Below are 22,134 nucleotides of genomic sequence, written 5' to 3' on the forward strand. Positions count from 1 at the left end.
AAAATTTGCCCCCAAATTCTCCCCAAAATTTGCCCCCAAATTCCCCCAAATTCCCCCAAAATTCCCCAAATTCTCCCCAAATTTTCTCAAAATTCTCCAAATTTCCTCCAAATTCCCCAAAATTCACCCAAAATCCCCAAATTCCCCCCAAAATTCCCCCAAATTTCCCCAAAATTCCCTAAAATTCCCCCCAAATTCCCTGAAATTTCCCCAAATTCCCCCAAAATTTTCCCCGAATTTCCCCAAAATCCACAAATTCTCCCCAAATTCCCCCAAAATTCCCAAAATTCCCCAAAATTCCCCAAATTCCCCAAAATTCCCCAAAATTCCCCCGGAATTCCCGGAATTCCCCCGACTCCTCTCCCCGCAGAGCGCCCCCTGGTGGCGCCGCCCGAGCTGATCACCCTGGTGGAGCCGCCCCTCCCCCTCCCGGAGCCGCCCGAGGTCGGAAAATTTGGGGCGAAAAACGGAAATTTTGGGAAAATTCGGGAAAATTCCGGAATTTGGGGAAAAAATTGGGGAAAAATTGGAGGTTTTTTGGTGATTTTTGGGTAATTTTTGGGAGGATTTTGGGGGGAAAACCAAAATTTTGGGAAATTTGGGGAAAATTTGGGAATTTCTGGGATTTTTGGGGGGGAAATTGGGGGGAAAATGGGAATTTTGGGTCTTTTGAAGGTGGAATTTTGGGAGTTTTGGGGTTTTTTAGGAGAATTTGAGGAAATTTTGGGGGAAAATTTGGGGATTTTAAAACTTTGGGAGATTTGGGGAAAATTTGGGAATTTTGAGGGGTTTGGGGTCAATTTTTGGGAATTTTGGGGAAATTTGGGGGTTTTTGATGATTTTGGTTCTTTTTCTTATGGGAATTTGGGAAAATTTGGGGGAAAAACCCAAAATTCGGGGAAATTTTTGGGGGAAATTTTGGGGGTTTTTTGGGGTCGTTTCAAAGGGAAATTTGGGGGGAAAATTTGGGGATTTTGGGGTGGGGGAAAAAAAACCCTGGTAAGATTTGGGAATTTTGGGTTATTTTGGGCGGAATTTTGGGAGATTTTGGGGTCAAATTTTGGGGCAAATTTTGTCCAATTTTGGGTCAATTTTGAGTCAATTTTGGGGTCAAATTTTGGGGCAATTTTGGTCCAATTTTGGGGCTGAATTTTGGGACAATTTTGGGACAATTTTGGGAGAATTTTGAGACATTTTTTGGACAATTTTGGGACATTTTTGGGCGGATTTTTGGGCTGATTTTGGGCGGTTTTGGGGCTGAATTTTTGGACAATTTTGGGACAAATTTTGGAACAAATTTTGGCCAATTTTGGGTCTTTTCGGGGCTGATTTGGGCTGAATTTTGGGGGGATTTTTGGGCTGAATTTTGGGCCGAATTTTGGGTCAATTTTGGGCCGTTTTGGGGCTGAATTTTGGGGTGATTTTGGCCGGTTTTGGGTCATTTTGGGCCGAATTTTGGGACAATTTTAATTCAAATTGAGGGTGATTTTTGGGACAATTTTGGGCTGAATTTTGGGACAATTTTGGGCCAATTTTGAGCTAAATTCGGGCGGATTTTTGGGCTGATTTGGGGTGTGGTTTTGGGGCTGAATTTTGGGTCATTTTGGGCCGTTTTGGGGCAGAATTTTGGGGTAAATTCGGGTGGTTTTGGGGCCGAATTTTAGGTCATTTTGGGACAATTTTGGGTCGATTTTGAGACATTTTTGGCACAATTTTGAGCTGAATTTTGGGACAATTTTGGGCTGAATTTGAACCGTTCTGGGGCAGAATTTTGGGGTGATTTTGGGACAATTTTGGGCCATTTTTGGGACAATTTTGGGCTGAATTTGGGCGGTTTTGCGGCAGAATTTTGGGACAATTTTGGGCCGATTTCGAGCTAAATTTGGGCACAATTTTGGGTCATTTTGGGACAATTTTGGGTCAATTTTGGATTCATTTTTTTGCCATTTTTGGGTTGAATTTTGGGCTGAATTTGGGCGGTTTTGGGGCCGAATTTTGGGTCAATTTTGAGAGATTTTGGGACAATTTTGGGCCTGATTTTGGGACAATTTTGGGTGGTTTTTTTTGCTGTTTTTGGGTTGAATTTTGGGCTGAATTTGGGCGGTTTTGGGGCCGAATTTTGGGCCAATTTCGAGCTAAATTTGGGCCGAATTTTGGGCTGAATTTGGGCGTTTTTGGGGCAGGTGGAGCTGCCCGAGGTGACCCCGCGGGAGCTGCAGCTGCTGCTCGAGCCCGAAGGTCAGAGGGGAGAAATTTGGGGCAAATTTGGGACATTTTGGGACATTTTGGAAATTTGGGAGAATTTTGAGCCAATTTTGGGTCGTTTTGAGCCAATTTTTGTCATTTTTGGGTCCATTTTTGGTCATTTTTTTGTCACTTTTGGGTCATTTTTTATCATTTTTGGGCCATTTTGGGTCATTTTGGGTCATTTTTGGGGTTTTTTTCACATTTTGGAGCCATTTTAGGGCTTTTTTGGCTTTTTGGAGCCATTTTTGGAGCAGTTTTTAAATTTTGGATTTTTTGGGTCATTTTCCATCATTTTTTCCAAAATTTCAGGAAATTTTTCGATTCTTGGTGAATTTGGGGTCGTTTAGAGCCACTTTTGGGTCGTTTTTCGTCATTTTTGGGACATTTTTGAAGCATTTTTTTGGAATTTTTGGGGTCTTTTTAATTTTGGGGAGTTTCGGGTCATTTTTGGGTCAATTTTGGAATTTTTTTTTTGGAGCCTCTTGGGTCGTTTTGATGATTTTTTGGACCATTTTGGGTCATTTTTGGACATTTTGGAGCCATTTTTGGGTCAATTTTGGGGCATTTTGAGCCATTTTTTGGGGTCATTTTTCACCTTTGTTTTCTCTTTTTTTTTGGGTCAATTTTGACCAGTTTTTGGATCATTTTTTTTTCTCATTTTTGGCTCATTTTTGGTCAATTTTTGGCTCATTTTGGGTCATTTTTGGGGTCAATTTGGAGCTTTTTGGGTCAATTTTGGGGCGTTTTGGAGCCATTTTTGGGTCAATTTTGGGGGCATTTTGAGCCATTTTTTGGGGTCATTTTTCACCTTTTTTTTCTCTTTTTTTTGGGTCAATTTTGGTCAATTTTTGGATTTTTTTTTGCTCATTTTTGGCTCAGTTTGGGTCATTTTTGGGTCAATTTGGAGCTTTTTGGGTCAATTTTGGGGCATTTTGAGCCATTTTTGGGTCGTTTTTCACCAATTTTTTTTCTCATTTTTTGGGTCAATTTTAGTTAATTTTTGGAATTTTTTGGGGGCCAATTTTGGTTCGTTTTGGGTCAATTTTTGGCCATTTTTTGACATTTTTTGACATTTTAGATCTTTTATATCATATTGGGTGGTTTTGGCTCCTTTTGGGTCAATTTGGGACAATTTTGGGTCATTTTTGAATATTTTGGGGTCGTTTTTTCGGCCGTTTTGGGTCAATTTCGAACGATTTTGGGTCTTTTCATCATTTTTGATTCATTTTGGTTCATTTTGGGTCAATTTTGGGTCAATTTTGACAATTTCTGTGACTTTTTCTCTCCCCTCCCCTCCCCCCTCAGAGGAAGCGCCGGAGCTGGAGCTGCCCCTCCCCCCACGTGAGGAAATGGGGAGAAATCCCCCGGATTTGGGTCAAAAATGGTGAAATTGGAGAAATTTGGGGGAAAATTCAGGAAATTTCAGGGGAAACGAGAGATTTTTGAAGATTTGGGGAAATTTTGGGAAAATTTGGTGGAAATTTGGGTCCAAAATGGAGAAATTTGGGGGAAAATTTTGGGAAATTTGGGTGAAAATTTGGGAAATTTTGGGGGGAAATCAGATATTTTCAAAAATTTTGGGGTTTGGGGAAAATTTGGGAAATTTTGATGGGAATTTGGGAAATTTGGGTCTAAAATGGAGGAATTTAAAGAAATTTTGGGGAAAAATTGGGAATTCTGGAAAATTCAGGCCAAAAATTGGGAAATTTGGGTCAAAAATGAAATTTGGGGAAATTTTTGGGAAATTTGGGGGGAAAATTTCAGAAAATTTGGGAGAATTTGGGTGAAAAATTGACAAAATTTGGGGGAAAATTTGGGGAAAAATTCGGGGAAAAAACCCCGGGAATTTCCGGGGAGAATTTTGGGAATTTTGGGGGGGAAAATCCGGGATCGCTTGTGGAAATCCGGGAATTTTGGGGGAATTTTTGGGGAATTTTTTGGGCAATTTCTGACTCTTTTTTCCCCCCCCCTCCCCCTCCTTCCCCAGGCCCCGCCCCCCCGGAGCTCCCGCCCCTCCCGCCCCTCCCCCCGCCCCCCGAGGTCACGCCCCCCGCCCGGCCACGCCCCCGGCCACGCCCCCCGCGCCCGGAGGAGCCGACGCAGATCCCCACCCCCCGGATCCGGGAACAGCTCGGCGACCTATGGGGGGAGACCGCGGCCAGGGTGCGTGACCTCTGACCCCGGCCCGACCCCGGCCTGACCCCTGACCCCAAACCCTGCCCCATAGATCCCGAATCCCAAATCCTGCCCCATAGATCCTGGTCTGCCCCATAGACCCCAAATCCTGCCCCATAGACTTGATCCTGCCCCATAGATCCCGAATCCCAAACCCCGCCCCACAGATCCCATCCCCGCCCCACAGATGGCTCCTGCCCCACAGATTGTCCCGCCCCCGTCTCTGCCCCACAGGAGCCGCTGGAGCCGCCCCACAGGATCCGGCGCCCCCCGAGTGACCTCCTGAGCAACCCCTGCCACGGTGAGCCCCACGGCTGAGCCCTGACCCACGGATCTGTGACCCACGGCTGAGCCCTGACCCACAGAGCCCTGACCCACAGAGCCCTGACCCACGGCTGAGCCCTGACCCACAGAGCCCTGACCCACAGAGCCCTGACCCACGGATCTGTGACCCACGGCTGAGCCCTGACCCACAGAGCCCTGACCCACGGATCTGTGACCCACGGCTGAGCCCTGACCCACAGAGCCCTGACCCACGGATCTGTGACCCACAGAGCCCTGACCCACGGATCTGTGACCCACGGTTGAGCCCTGACCCACGGATCTGTGACCCACGGCTGAGCCCTGACCCACGGATCTGTGACCCACGGCTGAGCCCTGACCCACAGAGCCCTGACCCACGGATCTGTGACCCACGGCTGAGCCCTGCCCCACAGAGCCCTGACCCACAGAGCCCTGACCCACGGCTGAGCCCTGACCCACGGATCTGTGACCCACGGCTGAGCCCTGACCCACGGATCTGTGACCCACGGCTGAGCCCTGACCCACAGAGCCCTGACCCACAGAGCCCTGACCCACGGATCTGTGACCCACAGAGCCCTGACCCACAGAGCCCTGACCCACAGAGCCCGGACCCACAGAGCCCTGACCCATAGATCTGTGACCCACGGATCTTTGACCCCCATCCTGACCCACAGAGCCCTGCCCCACAGATCCCAAATCCTGCCCCACAACATTCCCTTTCCCCACCGCATCTTCCTGCCCCACAGATTTTCCTGCCCAATGGATTCCCTGCCCCTGCTCCTGCCCCACACATTCCTCCGCCCCACACATTCCTGACCCCCGTGTCTCTCTCCCCTCCCCCCAGCGCTCCCCCCGGTGCTGTTGCAGTTTTGGGAGCGCTGCTTCCGGCCCCGCCCCCCGGCCCCGCCCCCGGAAATGCCCAGCGAGGTCGAGGTGAGGACGAGGAAAAAAAAAACCCAAAACAATTCCCAAAAAGTCCCAAAAATTCCCAAAATTTCCCGAATTTCTGACCCCAAAAATCCCCCGAAAGTCCCCAAAATCTGATCCCAAAAAATCCCCAAAAATTCCCCAAAAAATCCCCAAAAAATCCCCAAAAAATCCCAAATTTCTGACCCCCAAAATTCCCCAAAAAGACCCAAAAAATGACCCAAAAATCCCCCCAAAAATCCCCAAAATCTGACCCCAAAAACTCCAAAACTTCCCCCAAAATCCCCAAATTTCTGACCCCAAAAAATCCCCAAAAATTGATCCAAAAAATGACCCAAAAATCCCCAAAAAAATCCCCCCAAAATGACCCAAAAGTCCCAGAAAAAAAATCCCCAAAATCTGACCCCGAAATTCCCAAAAAATTCCCAAATTTCTGACCCAAAAAACCCCCAAAAATCCCCAAAATCTGACCCCAAAAAATGACCCAAAAATCCCCCCAAAAAATTCAAAACCCCCCAAAAAATCCCGAAATTCTGACCCCAAAAATCCCCCAAAAATCCCCCAAAATGACACCAAAAACTCCCCAAAATTTCCAAATTTCTCACCCCAAAACCCCTTTAAAAATCCCCCAAAAACGACCCAAAAAACCCTAAAAATTCTTCAAAAATGACCCCAAAATATGACCCAAAAATCCCCAGAAAATTCCCCCAAAAACGACCCAAAAACTCCAAAAAATCCCCCAAAATTGCCGAATTTCTGACCCCAAAAAACTCACAAAAAATCCCCAAAAATTCTCCAAAAAAATTCCCCAAAAAGTGACCCAAAAACAACCCAAAAATGCCCCAAAAATGTCCAAAAAATCTCCAAAAAATCCCAAATTTCTGACCCCAAAAACTCCCAAAAAATTCCCCCAAAAATCCCCAAATTTGGACCCGAAAATCCCCTAAAAAATCCCAAATTTCTGACCCAAAAATCCCAAATTTTTGACCAAAAAATCCCCAATTTTTCCCTCCAAAACTCCCAAATTTTACCCCAAATCCCCGTTTCTTCCCCAAAAATTTAAAAATTTCCCGAATTTCCCCCAAAATCTCCAAATTTCCCCAAATTTCCCCGTTTTCGCCCAAATTTTGGGCGATTTCGCCCCGAATTTCCCCCCCAGGTGCTGCGGGAGGCGCTGGAGCCCAGCCTGGCCCCGCCCACTTCCGGTGAGCCGCGCCGGGGGGAATTCTGGGAAAATTTGGGGGAAATTTGGGAAAATTTGAAAGATTTGGGGATAATTTGGGGGAATTTTGGCGGGTTTAGGTAATTTGGGGAAATTTTTGGGAAAATTCGGGATTTTTAGGGGAAATTTGGGAGGATTTGGGGGAATTTTAATGGATTTGGGGAGATTTGGGGGAAATTTGGGGAATTTTGGGAAAATTTTGGGGGATTTTGTTAAAATTTTAATTGATTTTGGGAATTTCTGTGAATCCGGTGAGATTTGGTGGATTTGGGGATAATTTGGGGGAATTTTGGTGATTTGGGGGGATTTTGAGGGACTTTGGGGAAAATTTGGGAATTTTCAGGGGAAAATTTTGGGAAATTTCTGGGATTTTGGGAGATTTTTGGGGAATTCGGTGAAATTTGGTGATTTTGGGGTTTTTTCGGGGATTTTGGGGGGAAATTTGGGGGGATTTCAGGAAAATCAGGAAAATTTTGGGAAATTTGAGGGATTCTGGGAAAATTTTGCGGAAATTTTGTGAATTTTCCACTAAATCTGCCCCTCCCCCTCCTCAGAGCTTTCCCTGGAGCCGCTGGAGGAAGAGCCGAGGTGGGGGCGGGGCCTAAAACGGAAGTGGGAGGAGCCAAAGCCCCGAACGCGACTCGGGGGGCGGGGCCGAGACCCAAAATGGGGCGAAATTCCCAAAGAAATCGTCAAAAAATTGAGAAATTTGGGAATTTGAGAAACAAAACGGTGAAAAAACCAAGATGGCGGCCGGGAGGGCGGGGCTTAAACAGGAAGTGGGTGCGTCAAAACAGGAAATGGGTGGGGCTTTAAACCGGAAGTGACACGTTTAAACAGAAATGAGGTCAGGGTGGGGGGTGTCAAGAAGGGGGCGTGTCCTGATGATGTCACGGCTCCTCCCCCTCATTAGCATCCCGCCTCTTCCGGCCCCGCCCCCCGAGGTCGTCCCGGAAGTTCCGGAGCCGCTGGCGCTCGACCTCAGGAGGTGAAATCCCGAAATTTTGAGGCGGAAATTTGGGAATTTTGGGAAATTTGTGGGATTTTTTGGGGATTGTTCCAAGCTTTTTGGGATTTGGGGGAAAATTTTGGGATTCGAGATTTTTTGGGGGTTGTTGAAAATTTGTTGGAATTTTGTCAAAATTTTTTTAGAATTTGCACAAAATTCATCAAAATTCTGGGAAAAAATCGGGAAAATTTGGGAAAAAATTGTAAAGAAATTGAGTGAAAAATTTGGGGTAAAAAGTTTGTAGAAATTCAGTAAAAAATTTCTTCAATATTCTTCAAAAATTCATCCCAAAACCATCAAAACGTTGCGAAAAATCGGGGAAAATTTGGGAAATTTTTCCGGATTTTCCAGGAATTTTTTAGGGAATTTTTTTAAAACTTTTTTGCGGTGATTTTGGTCAAGTTCAATTCTGGGTTTATTTGGAGAAATTTTTCCAGATTTTTTCAGTCGAAACTTTGGATGAATTTTTAACAAACTTTTATTTTAAAAATTGGTGAAATTTTAATTGAATTTTCCCCAAATTTTGGCCAAAATTCCACCGAATTTTCCCTGATTTTCCCGATTTTTTATTACAATTTTTTCGAATTTTGGGGGGATTTTTTTGGGAACTTTTGGCAATTTTTCGGGATATTTTTCCGGGAATTTTGGGAATTTTGCCCCAAATTTCTCCTCCTCCCCCCTCCCAGGCTGCTCCTTGACCACGCCCAGCCGCCGGAAGGGGCGGAGCTCGGCGCCATCCTCAGCCCGGATTGGCCACGCCCCCTGGTGGCCCGAGCCTTCGCTCTCTGCTTGGGTGAGCTTTGGCCACGCCCCTTTTCCCCTAAGCCACGCCCCTTTCCCCTCAAACCATGCTTTAAGCCCCACCCCCTCATTTCCCACCCCATTATCCCCACCCACTTTATGCCACGCCCACTTGTCAATTATTTCCCGCCCACTGAAGCCCCGCCCACTTCCCACACCCCATTTCACGCCCACCCCATTTTGCCACACCCACTTAAGCCCCACCCCTTTATTTACCTTTTAGCCTCGCCCATTTCCGCTTTAAGCCCCGCCCACTTCGTTTCCCGCTTACATTCTGCTCACTCAAGCCCCGCCCCCTTTCCCCCCCAGAGCTCTGCGCCGCCCATTGGCTGCAGCTGGAGCAGCCCCGCCCCTACGGCCCAATCAGGATCAGGCTCCGCCCACGGCGCCAATAAACCACGCCCCCACGGCCGAAAATGGAGTTGTGCTGGTTTTATTGGGGATTGGGGGAGGAAACGCGGGGGAAAAAAAATCGGGAATTTCGGGAGGAAAATTTGGGAATTTTAAGGGGAAATTTTGGAATTTCGGGGAGAAATTTTGGGAATTTTGGGGAGGAAAATTTGGGGATTTGGGGAGGAAAATTTGGGGATTTTCTGAGAGGAATTTGGGAATTTGGGGGAATTTTGGGAATTTGGGGGAAATTTGGGAGTTTTGGGGAAATTTTGGGGATTTGTAGGGAGAAATTTGGGAATTTTGGGGAAAATCTGCGAATTTTGGGAGGAAAATTTGGGAATTGAGCGGGAAAATTGGGGAATTTGGGGGAAATTTTGGGAATTCGGGGAAAAATCTGGGAATTTGGGCAGGAAAATTTGAGGCGGAAATTGTGGGGTTTTAGGGAGAAATTTGGGAATTTTGAGAGGAAAATCTGGGAATTGTGCGGGAAATGTTGGAATTGGGGAGATTTTTTTTGGACTTTTCACGGATTTTGGGGAAATTTGGGAATTTTGGGGCCGTTCGGGGTCGAATTCGGGAATTTCGGGTGAAATTTCAGGATCCGGGTGAATTCCAGGAATTTTTTTGGAAATTTCATGGAAATTTTCGACGTTTCGCAGACAAATTCAAGAAAATCCCCAAAATTTCAACGGATTTTGGGGGAAAATCCCAAGAATGTCAAGCCCCGCCCACCAAAGAACAAGCCACACCCACTTTTTAAGTCTTTGTTTTTATTGGCTGCCGGTGACATCACCCAACATCGGGAGCAAGATGGCGGCCTGGGCGGGGTCCATGGAGGCCACGCCCATCTGGAAGCGCTGAGGGTCGGCCACGCCCACCCGGCGCAGCAGCGCGAGCAGCGATTGGCTGAGAGCTGGAAGGGGCGTGGCCAAGGGGGAGGAGACAGGAAGTGACAAAAAAGAAGGAAAAAAAAAAATTCCCCAAATTTTACCCCAAAATGCCCAAATTTGCCCCAAAATTCCCCAAATTTCTCCCAAAATTCCCCATTTTTCCCTCCAAACTCCCCAAATTCCTCAAAATTTCCCCTCAACCTTCAATAATTCCCAAATTTCCCACCAAAAATCCCAAATTTTTGCCACACGTCCCCAAAATTCTGAAAAATTCCCGAAATTCTGAAAAATCCCCTAAATTTCCTCCCAAAATCACCAAAATTTCCCTCAAAATTCCCCAAATTTTCCCCCAATTCCCAGATTTCCTGACGATTCCCAAATTTCCCCCCAAAACTCCCAATTTTTCCCTCAAAATCCCTAAAACCTCCCAAAAATCCCCCAAATTTTCCCAAAAAATTCCCAAAATTTTCCCCAAAATTCCCCCAAAATTCCCGAATTTCCCGACCTGGCTTTAACCTGTTGCTGACCAGGGCGGGGCCGACGCCGCGGAGCAGCTCCGGGACGTGGGGGAGGAGCTGGAAAAACACCGAAATTTTGGGTCAAATTGGGGCGATTTTGGGACAATTCCGACGGTTTTACGGAATTTTGGGAATTTGGGGGAAAAATTTGAGGAAAATCCGGGGAATTTGGGGAGAATTTGGGGTTTTGGAGGAAAATTTGGGGGTTTTAGGTGGATTTTTGGAGGAATTTTGGGGGAAAATTAAATAAAACTTGAATTTTAAGAATTTTGAAGAAATTTTGAGAAATTTGGAAAAATTTTAGGAAAATTTTTGATTTTTGAGGAATTTTTGAGGAATTTTTGGGATTCATGGTGAGTTTTAGAGGATTTGAGGTTTTTTTTTCCTTTTTTATTTGTTTTTAGGGTTTTCTGGGAAATTTTCTGGTGGGAATTTCATCGAATTTTGGGAGAATTTTGCAGAAATTTTCTCCAAATTTTCCACTGAAATTTCCTCAAATCCTCCCCGATTTTTTTCTTCAACTTCTCGCAAATTTTTGGGCGAATCTTTAGTTGAATTTTGGGTAAATTTTGAATGAATTTTAACTGAATTTTGGGCAAATTTTTGGTCATTTTTTGGTGAATTTTGGGCAAATTTTTGGTCATTTTTTGGTGAAATTTTGGGCTAAATTTTAGGCGAATTTTCGGCTGAATTATGAACGAATTTTACGTGAATTTTGGGCGACTTTTTGAGAAAATTTTGGGGGAATTTTTGGCGAATTTTGGGGTGAATTTTAGGTGAATTTTGGGCCACTTTGGGGGGAATTTTTGGTGAATTTTCAGTGAATTTTTCGGCAGAATTTTGGGTGAATTTTGGGCCAATTTTCAGTGAATTTTTTCCTGAGTTTTGGGTGAATTTTCGGGCAAATTTTGGGCGAATTTTTGGCGCCGCTTTTCCACCTGCTCAGGCTCCGCCCCCAACAGGAAGTTGACCACCGGCTCCTCCTCCTCCAGATCCTCCGTCAGCGGCAGCGCCCCCAGCAGGAGCGGGAGAACCTGCACCAGTCCAAACCAGTATAAACCAGTCCAAACCAGTCCAAACCAGTATAAACCAGTATGGACCAGTATAAACCAGTATAAACCAGTCCGCACCTCCCGGAAGGGCGCCCCCTGTTGCCGCACCAGCGCTCCCACGACGTTGTCCCGCACCCGGCCCGGCCCCTCCCCCGCCCGGAGGGCGTGGCCGCAAAGCTCCGCCCCCGGCCACGCCCCCCTGGAGGACGCCAGTTAAGGAAAAAAGGGGGCGGAGCTTAACGGAAAGGAGTTTGACCTTATATAAGGGTGTGGGCGGGGTTTAAAGCCTTTTATGGGAATGTAGAGACGGTTTGACCTTATACAGGAAAAGTGGGCGGGGCCTCAGCTTACACGCCATTTGTGGGCGTGACCTACATAAATTGGGTGTGGTTTAAGGGGCTGGGCGTGGCTTAAGTCCTTTTATAGCCTTGAGGGCATGGCCAAAACAGAATGGGCGTGGTTTAAATGATGGTGGGCGTGGTTTAAGGGCAGGGGGCGGGGTTTAAGGGCAGCGGGAATGGTTTAAGGCTGGTGGGCGTGTCCCGATTTTCCCCCCACCCCTCCCCAGAGCCTCCCGATTGGCGGATACTCCTGGTGGGCGTGTCCCACGGCCTCGCCGATCCGGCCAATGGCGTAGAAGGTGTTGGCCCTCACTTCCGGGTCGGGGTCGCCGACGGCCAGTCGGAAGGCGGGGCCGAGATCGGGCAGAAAGGGCGTGGCCTGCGGGCCCAGGGCGTGGCCCAGCTGGCCAATCACGGCCGCCGCCCACGAGCGCGCCCCCGGGCGGGCGGGGTCGGCCAGGGCGGCCAATAGGGCGGGGAGGACGCGGCGGAAGAGGTGGGGCGGGAAGGCCACGCCCCTTCCACCGCCGTCGCTTCCGGGGAGGGAAGCCATGGCCACGCCCACTTCGGCCAGCCAATCGGAGGCCGTCTCGCGAAGCTCCGCCTGCTGGGCTGTCTCGTTGTCGTCCTGTGACCTCAGACAGGCGACCTGGGAGGGGGCGGGGCAGGTCAGGCCACGCCCAGAACCCTCAAACCACACCCACATCGATTACGGACACGCCCAGATCTTCTTAACCACGCCCACCCCCTAAAGCCCCACCCAACCTTCCTTAGGCCACGCCTACAATACAAAAAAATCTTAGCCACACCCACTATATCAAGCCCCGCCCACCCCTCAGCCAATCCTCCAGGGCCACACCCACTGCTCTAAAGCCACACCCTCAACAGTTTTAAGCCACGCCCCTTTAAAAGCCCCACCCCCCCGTTTGTACCTGCCCGGCGATGACGTCACACAGCGCTCGGCCAATGGGCTCCAGCCACTCCGCGGGGGCGTGGCCGGGGGCCTGCAGGATCCGCCCGACCCCGCCCACCGCCGCCAAGGCCGCGCCCACTTCCGGCTCCTTCCGCAGCCCCTCCAGCAGCGCCTGCAACGCCCCCTGGTGGACGGGCGTGGGGGCTGGAAGGGAGACCAGTATAAACCAGTACAAATCAGTACGAACCAGTATAAACCAGTACAAACCAGTACGAACCAGTATAAACCAGTATAAACCAGTACAAACCAGTGTGGGGCCGCCCGCAGCAGCACAGGCTCCCCAGGGCCTCGTAGGCGGCGCCGCGCAGCTGGGCCTGGGGGAACTGGGGAAAACTGGGAGTTACTGGTTTGTACTGGGAGAGGGGGAACTGGGGAGTTACTGGTTCGTACTGGGAGAGGGGCTCACCTGAGTCAGATCCAAGATGGCCGCCAGGGAAGGCTCCAGGTAGGGCAGGAGGGCGGGGCTGGGGAAAACCAGTATGGACCAGTATGAACCAGTATGGACCAGTATGAACAGTATAACCCAGTATAGCCCAGTATAAACCAATATAGCCCAGTATAACACAGTACACCCATTATAAACCAGTACACCCAGTATAAACCAGTGTAGACCAGTATAAACCAGTAAAACCCAATATAACCCAGTATAACCAGTATAAACCACTATGACCCAGTATAACCAGTATAAACCACTATGACCCAATATAACCCAGTATAACCAGTATAAACCAGTATAACCCAGTATAACCCAGTATAACAAGTATAACCCAGTATAAACTAAAATGAACCAGTATAACCCAGTTTAATCCAGTATAAACCAGTATAACCCAGTATAACCCAGTATAATGCAGTATAACTAGTACAAACCAGTATAACCCAGTATAACCCAGTATAACCCAGTATAACCCAGTACAACACAGTATAAACCAGTATAGACCAGTATAACCCAGTATAGACCAGTATAAACCAGTAAAATCCAGTATGAACAAGTATAAATCCAGTATAAACCAATATACCCCGGAATAATGCAGTATAACGCAGTAGAACCCAGTATAACCCAGTATAAACCAGTATAGCCCAGCATAAACCAGTATAACCCAGTATAACCCAGTACAACACCGTATAACCCAGTATAAACCAGTAAAACCCAGTATAACCCAGTATAAACCAGTATAGCCCAGTATAACGCAGTATAACGCAGTATAACCCAGTATAAACCAGTATAGCCCAGCATAAACCAGTATAACCCAGTATAACCCAGTACAACACCGTATAACCCAGTATAAACCAGCAAAACCCAGTATAACCCAGTATAAACCAGTATAACCCAGTATAACGCAGTATAAACCAGTATAGCCCAGTATAACGCAGTATAACGCAGTATAACCCAGTATAAACCAGTATAGCCCAGCATAAACCAGTATAACCCAGTATAACCCAGTACAACACCGTATAACCCAGTATAAACCAGCAAAACCCAGTATAATCCAGTATAAACCAGTATAACCCAGTATAACGCAGTATAAAGCAGTATAATCCAGTATAACCAGCACAAACCAGTATAACCCAGTATAACCCAGTATAAACCAGTATAGACCAGTATAACCCAGTATAACAAGTATAACCCAGTATAAACTAAAATGAACCAGTATAACCCAGTATAACCCAGTATAAACCAGTATAAGCCAGTATAGACCAGTATAACCCAGTATAAACCAGTATAAACCAGTATAACCCAGTATAACCCAGTACAACCCAGTATAAGCGAGTATAGACCAGTATAACCCAGTATAACCCAGTACAACCCAGTATAACCCAGTATAAACCAGTTACCCGCAGTTCTCCGCCAGCTCCCCCAGCGCCCCCAGCGCCGCCTCGGCCAATCCGGGGAAAGCTCCGCCCACTTCCGGCCTAGAGGGAGAAGGAATAAAAAGGGGGCGTGGCCACGGCCGGAAATGGACCCGCGGGACACGCCCACCCCGGTTTAGGCCACACCCACTCACTCCTCCAGCTCCGCCCACTCGGCGGCGTCATCCTCCATGGGCTCCTCCCCTTCGGGCTCGTCGCAGAGAGTGAGCAGCCAATCAGGAGCCTCCGAGAGGGGCTGGGACCAGTATGAACCAGTTCAAACCAGTTCAAACCAGTTCAAACCAGTATAAACCAGTAGGAAGCGGGGACTGACCTGGGGGGCGGGCGGGCGCAGCGCCCCCTGCAGGAGCGGCATCACCCGGGGCAGCAGAGGCTCCGCCCCCTCCAGCTCCGAGGCGGCCGACAGCAGCTGCAAACTGGGACATACTGGTTTATACTGGGAAGGCACTGGGAGGGGGTTTGGGGTCACTGGTTTGTACTGGGATGGACTGGGAGTGGGTTTGGGGTCACTGGTTTATACTGGGATGGACTGGGAGCGGGTTTGGGGTCACTGGTTTATACTGGGATGGACTGGGAGTGGGTTTGGGGTCACTGGTTTATACTGGGAAGGCACTGGGAGGGGGTTTGGGGTCACTGGTTTGTACTGGGATGGACTGGGAGTGGGTTTGGGGTCACTGGTTTATACTGGGATGGACTGGGAGTGGGTTTGGGGTCACTGGTTTATACTGGGATGGACTGGGAGCGGGTTTGGGGTCACTGGTTTATACTGGGATGGACTGGGAGTGGGTTTGGGGGTCACTGGTTTGTACTGGGATGGACTGGGAGTGGGTTTGGGGTCACTGGTTTATACTGGGATGGACTGGGAGTGGGTTTGGGGGTCACTGGTTTGTACTGGGATGGACTGGGAGTGGGTTTGGGGGTCACTGGTTTATACTGGGATGGACTGGGAGTGGGTTTGGGGTCACTGGTTTATACTGGGATGGACTGGGAGTGGGTTTGGGGTCACTGGTTTATACTGGGATGGACTGGGAGTGGGTTTGGGGGTCACTGGTTTGTACTGGGATGGACTGGGAGCGGGTTTGGGGTCACTGGTTTATACTGGGATGGACTGGGAGTGGGTTTGGGGTCACTGGTTTGTACTGGGATGGACTGGGAGTGGGTTTGGGGTCACTGGTTTATACTGGGAGAGACTGGGGTTGGGGGAGTGGGCGTGGCCTGAGGAAAGGGGCGGGACCTGTTGGGGAAGTGGGCGTGGCCTGGGAGGCGAAGCTGGCAGTGGCGGACCGAGATGAGGGCGTGGCCTGGGCAGAAGTGGGTGTGGCCAGAGCGGATTTTGAGGCAAATTTGGGGGATTTTGGGGATAAATTTTTGGGGATAATTTTGGGGTTTTTTGGGTAAATTTTGGGGAAAAATTTGGAGATTTTTGGGGCGATTTTGGGTAAAAATTTGGGGGACAATTTTGGGATTTTTTGGGATAAATTTTGGGGAGTTTTTGGGGGGGGTTTCGGCGTAAATTTTGGGGAAAATTTTGGGGGGTTTTGTGTAGATTTTGGGGATAAAATTTTGAGGATAATTTTGGGGATTTTTGGGGCAAATTTGGGGGGATTTCGATGATAAATTTTTGGGGATAATTTTGGGAGTTTTCAGGTAAATTTTGAGGAAAAACTTTGGTACGAATTTAGGAGATTTTTGGGAAAAAAATTTGGGGGTGAATTTGGGAGATATTGGGATAAATTTTTGGGGATAATTTTGGGGTTTTTTGGGTAAATTTCGGGGAAAAAAATGGGGAATTTTTATGGCGATTTTGGGTAAATTTTTTGGGGGATAATTTTGGGGATTTTTGGGGGCAAATTTGGGATAAATTCTGCGACTTTGGGGATAATTTTTTGGGGATAATTTTGGGGTTTTCTGGGGATAATTTTGGAGGTTTTTGGGGATAATTTTAGGATTTTTTGGGATAAATTTTGGGGATAATTTCGGGATTTTTTGGGGACAAACTTCGGGATTTCGGGGGTTTTTTTTGGACACTCACGTGACCTTGGTGGCCTCGTCGTCTCCCGGGGCCAATCGCAGGCCGAGCTCCAGGGCCTCCAGCAGCCCCTCCCCCACCACGGCCACGCCCAGCGCCCCCAGCACCTCTGGGAAACCAGCACAAACCAGTTCAAACCAGTATAAACCAGTATAAAAAAATTCCCTTTTTTTCATCTTTTTTTTTCCCTATTTTTCCCCCATTTTTTCACTTTTTCTCCCCATTTTTTCCCCTCCCAGTCCAAACCAGTTCAAACCAGTAACTCCCGCTCCCAAACCAGTACAAAAAAAATCCCCTTTTAACCCTTTCTTGGCCGTTTTCCCCATTTTTTCCCGTTCTTTTAACGTTTTTCACCAAATTTTTCCCGTTTTTTCACCTTTTTTCACCTTTTTTCACCTTTTTTCCCCTCCCAGTCCCCTCCCAGTCCAAACCAGTCCAAACCAGCACAAAAATCCCCTTTACCCGTTTTCCCCCAGTTTTTCACTATTTTTTATTGTATTTTTTCCCCAATTTTTCCCTTTTTTTATCATTTTTTTCATCAAATTTTCCCATTTTTTCACTTTTTTCCCCGTTTTTTTCGCCTCACAGTCCCCTCCCAGTCCAAACCAGTCCCAAACCAGTAAAAAACTCCTTCTTCCTCGTTTTTCCCCATTTTTTTCCCTATTTTTCATCATTTTTTATCGTTTTTTCCCCAATTTTTCCCATTTTTTCACTTTTTCTCCCCATTTCCCCCCTCCCAGTCCGCTTCCAGTACAAACCAGTATAAGCCAGTAAAAAAATTCCTTTTTTCCCCATTTTTTTATCATTTTTTCACCAAATTTTTCCCATTTTTTGACCTGTTTTCCCCACTTTTCCCACTTTTTTCCGTTTTTTATCATTTTTCCCCCGTTTTTTTCCCGTTTTTTCCCCTTTTTTCCCCCATTTTTTCCCCCTCCCAGTCCAAACCAGTCCAAACCAGTCCAAACCAGTAACTCCCACTCCCAAACCAGTACAAAAATCCCCCTTTTTAACCCTTTCTTTGCCCTTTTCCCATTTTTCCTGCTTTTTAACATTTTTCACCAAATTTTCCCCGTTTTTTCACCTTTTTTCCCCATTTTTTCGCCTCCCAGTAAAAACCAGTCCAAACCAGTACAAAAATCTCCTTTCCCCGTTTTTCCCCATTTTTTCACCATTTTTTTTCATATTTTTATCGTTTTTTCCCCGATTTTTCCATTTTCCCCCGTTTTTTATCGCTTTTTCCCTGATTTTTCCTGTTTTTTCACCTTTTTTCCCCATTTTTTCGCCCTCCCAATCCCCTCCCAGTCCAAACCAGTCCAAACCAGTATAAAACCCCCTTTTTTCCCCATTTTCCCCATTTTCCCTCATTTTTCCCCCTTTTTTATCATTTTTAACCGAATTTTTCCCGTTTTTTCACCTTTTTTCCCTGTTTTTTCCCCAGTTTTTTTCCCATTTTTTCATCTTTTCTCCCCATTTTCCCCCCTCCCAGTCCAAACCAGTCCAAACCAGTCCAAACCAGTATAAAACCCCCTTTTTTCCCCATTTTCCCCATTTTCCCTCATTTTTCCCCCTTTTTTATCATTTTTAACCGAATTTTTCCCGTTTTTTCACCTTTTTTCCCTGTTTTTTTCCCCAGTTTTTTTCCCATTTTTTCATCTTTTCTCCCCCATTTTCCCCCCTCCCAATCCAAACCAGTCCAAACCAGTCCAAACCAGTCCAAAAATCCCTTTTTTTCCCCGTTTTTCCCCCCATTTTTTTCCCCGTTTTTTATCATTTTTTCCCCGTTTTTCCCGTTTTTTTCACCTTTTTTCCCCATTTTTTCCCCCTCCCAGTATAAACCAGTCCAACCCAGTCCAAACCAGTCTCACCCAGTGCCTGGAGCTGGTGCTGCCCCCCCCGGGCCAGGGCGGTGACGGCGGCCAGGGCGGGGGAGGGGAGAGGGAGGGATCGGCAGCTGCAGGCTGGGGGGAGGGGGAATTTGGGGAGAAAAAGGGAGAAATCGGGAAAATCAATGAAAATTGGGGAAAATCTGGGGGAAATCGCGAAAAAATTGGGGAAATTTGGGGAAATTTGGGGAAATTTGGGGAAATTTTGGGGGTTTATTTGGGGAGGAAAAAAAGGGAATTTTGGGGGATTTTTTTTTAGGGATTTTTGGGGTTTTTTTTAATTCAGGGGAATTTTTTGGGGGGGAAAAAAAGGGAAATTTTGGGGGATTTAATTTTGGAATTTGGGGGAGTTTTGGGGGGAAAATTTCTGGGGATTTTGGGGGGATTTTTTTGGGATTTTTTTGGAATTTTTTGTGGATTTTTGGGGGGATTTCGGGGGGATTTTTTTTTGGGATTTTTGGGGGATTTTTTGGGGATTTGTTTGGGATTTTTTTGGATTTTTTTGCGGATTTTTTGGGATGTTTTTGGGATTTTTGGGGGGATTTCGGGGGGATTATTTTTGGGATTTTTGGGGGATTTTTTGGGGATTTGTTTGGGATTTTTTTTGGGTTTTTTGGGGTTTTTTTGGGGGATTTTTTGGGGATTTTTTGGGGGGGATTTTTTGGGGATTTTTTGGGGGATTTTTTGGGGATTTTTTAAACGGATTTTTTCATGGAAAAAAGAATTTTGAGGTTTTCGGGGGAATTTTTTTCTTTTGGATTTTTGGGGCAAATTTTGGGGGATTTTTGGGGGAGGGAATTTTGAGGAGAAAAAAAGGAAATTGGGGGATTTTTTTCGATTTTTTTTTTGAAGTTTGGGAACAAAAATTTGGGTTTTTTTAAAATGGAATTTCGGGGGGTTTTTTTTGAGGAATTTGGGGTGAAATTTTGGGGAATTTTGGGACAATTATTTTTTAATTTTTGGGGGTTTTTGGGGGGTTTTTTGGAAATTTTTGGGGATTTTTGGGGGGGGAAATTTTGAGGAGAGAAAAAAAGGAGAATTTGGGGGGATTTTTTTGGAATTTTTGGAACAAAATTTTGGGGTTTTTTGGGGGGAATTTCGGGGGTTTTTTTTGAGGAATTTGGGGTGAAATTTTGGAGAATTTTTGGACGATTTTTGGGTGATTTTTTTTAATTTTTTGGGGTTTTTCGGGGTTTTTTTGGAAATTTTGGGGGATTTTTGGGGGGAATTTTTTTGGGGAACCTTTTGGCGATTTTTTGGGGGTGAAATTTCGGGGATTTTGAGGATTTTGGGGCATTTTTTGGGGGGGGTTTTGACTCACCCAAGGCGTGCAGGGCGCTCAGGGCCAGCTCCTTGCTCCGGGGGTTCCCTGGAATTTCCAAAGCTCCCAAAATTTTGGGGAGCACCTGAGGCAGAAAGGGCTGCACCCCCCTCACCTGAGCGGCCCCCAAAACGCCCAAATTTTACCCAAAATCCACCAGGATGGAAAAAAAAATAATTCAGCAAAAAATGGAGAAAAAAAATCAAAAAAAGAACAAAAATTAACCAATTTTCCCAAATTTTTCACCATTTTTTACCCCATTTTCACCCCAAAATTCCCATTTTTCCCGAACTTCTTTTCCACTTTTTTCCCAAAATTTTTTCCCAAATTTTTCCCCCCACATTTCTGATTTCCCCCCAAATTTCCCCATTTTTCCACCAAAATTCCCAAATTTTTCCCGATTTTCCCCAAATTTCCCATTTATTCCCAAATCTCCCCCCAAAGTTCCCATTTTTTCCCCAATTATCCCCCAAATGTTGATTTTTTTCCCATTTCTCCCCAAAATTCCCAACTTTTTCCCACGTTTCCCCCCAAATTCCCCCAAAATTCCCAAATTTTATCAGATTTTTCCCAGATTTCCTGATTTTTCCCCCCAAATTTCCCCAGTTTTCCCTTTTTTTCCCCTGGGAATCCCAAATTCCCCCCAAAATTCCCGGATTTCCTCCCAATTTTCCCTAAATTCTCCCCAATGTTCCCAAATTTCCTCCGTTTTCCCCAAATTTTCCTCTGAATTCCCCAAAATTTTCCTGCTTTTTCCCCAGTTCTCCCAAAAATTCCCCAAATTTTCCCCCAAATTCCCAATTTTTTCCCAAATTTCCCCCAAAACCCCCAAAATTCCCAAATTTTTCCCGATTTCCCCCAAATTCCCCGGAATTTCCCCTCACCCAGCGCCTCCAGCAGCGTCTCCAGCACGAACCAGGACTTGGGGTCGGGATTTTGGGGATCCCAAAATTCCCCCAGAAGTTTGGGCAGAGCCTCGGCCGCCACCGCCGACACCTCGGGCTGCAAAAAACAACAAAAGTCACCAAAAAAAGGCCCAAAAATGGCCGAATTCGGCCCAAAAAAAAGTCCCAAAAATGGGCAAATTCGGCCCAAAAAAAAGTCCCCAAATTGGCCAAATTTGGCCCAAAAAAAGCCCCAAAAATGGCCAAATTTGGTTAAAAAAAAGGGCCCAAAATGGCCAAATTTTTAAAAAAAAAACAAACCAAAAATGGCCAAATTTGGCCCCAAAAAAAAGTCCCCCAAAAGGCCCAAATTTGATCCAAAAAAAGGCCCAAAAAAGGCCAAATCTGGTTTTTAAAAAGGCCAAAAAATGGCCAAATTTTGCCCCAAAAAAGTCCCCAAAATGCTCAAATTTGGCCCAAAAAAAATCCCAAAAACTCCCTCCCAAAATCCCCAAAAAAGATCCAAAAAAACCCCCCCAAAGCTTCCCAAAAAATCCCCCAAATCCCCAAAAAACTCCAATAAATATTCCCCCAAAAAACCCCCAAAAATTCTTCTGAAACATCCCCAAAATTCCCCAAAAATAATTTTTAAAAACCCCGAAAAAATCCTCCAAAATCCCAAAAAAACCCCCCCCAAAAATCTCCCCCCAAATTTTTCAAAAATCCCCCAAAATATCCCCAAAAAAATTCCCAAAAAAATCCCCAAAAAACCCCCAAAATCCCCTCCCAGTCCCCACCGGTCCAAACCAGTATAAACCAGTATAAACCAGTCCAAACCAGTCCGCACCTGCAGCTCCTCCCGCAGCTCCCGGAGCGCCGCCGCCGCCGCCCCCCGCACCGCCGCCTCGGGGTCTCCCAGCCCCGCCCGCAGGGCCTCCAAAACCACGCCCAGGAACCTGCCCGGGACACGCCCACTCGGGTTAGGACCAACGCCCACCCCAACAAATCCCACCCTAAAGTAATAGGGAAGACGCTAAGCCACGCCCACCACCATTAAACCCCGCCCACACCTCTGAAAACGATTTAAGCCCTGCCCGCCACCCCTGAGGACACGCCCACAGCGTTTAAGTCACGCCCACCAGTGTGAAACCACACCTACAACTCTAAACAAGGCTTTAAACCCCACCCACAACCGCTAAACCCCACCCAGAACACATAAAAGGATTGAAACCCCGCCCACAACCCTTGAACCCCGCCCAGAACCCCTAAAAGGACTGAAACCCCGCCCACAACCCTC

At 46.8% G+C, this 22,134-nt stretch overlaps 2 protein-coding genes across 2 annotated transcripts; one reads left to right on the top strand and one right to left on the bottom strand.

Annotated features, from left to right (window-relative positions):
• Nucleotides 1-370: 370 nt before the first annotated feature.
• REC8 (REC8 meiotic recombination protein) lies at nt 371-9,086 on the top strand (the record flags this gene model as incomplete). The annotated part of the gene is made up of 11 exons (XM_066175040.1): nt 371-444; nt 2,184-2,238; nt 3,553-3,588; nt 4,235-4,410; nt 4,657-4,723; nt 5,570-5,658; nt 6,812-6,857; nt 7,429-7,462; nt 7,788-7,862; nt 8,570-8,676; nt 8,994-9,086. Coding segments are annotated over 11 exons (845 nt in total), but the record flags the coding sequence as incomplete, so codon positions are not given.
• Nucleotides 9,087-9,830: 744 nt separating this feature from the next.
• LOC136284676 (importin-4-like) lies at nt 9,831-21,870 on the bottom strand (the record flags this gene model as incomplete). Its single annotated transcript, XM_066175039.1, has 16 exons — nt 9,831-9,990; nt 10,473-10,542; nt 11,424-11,519; nt 11,616-11,736; nt 12,127-12,527; nt 12,811-12,995; nt 13,099-13,174; nt 13,258-13,315; nt 14,685-14,762; nt 14,855-14,955; nt 15,034-15,136; nt 16,753-16,858; nt 18,615-18,707; nt 19,954-20,059; nt 20,830-20,955; nt 21,685-21,870. Coding segments are annotated over 16 exons (2,049 nt in total), but the record flags the coding sequence as incomplete, so codon positions are not given.
• Between the last annotated feature and the right edge of the window lie 264 nt (nt 21,871-22,134).

This window comes from Chamaea fasciata, unplaced genomic scaffold (assembly GCF_029207755.1).
Source record: "Chamaea fasciata isolate MVZ Bird 193981 ecotype frontalis unplaced genomic scaffold, bChaFas1.0.hap1 SCAF_1260, whole genome shotgun sequence".
Taxonomy (NCBI): Eukaryota; Metazoa; Chordata; class Aves; order Passeriformes; family Sylviidae; genus Chamaea; species Chamaea fasciata.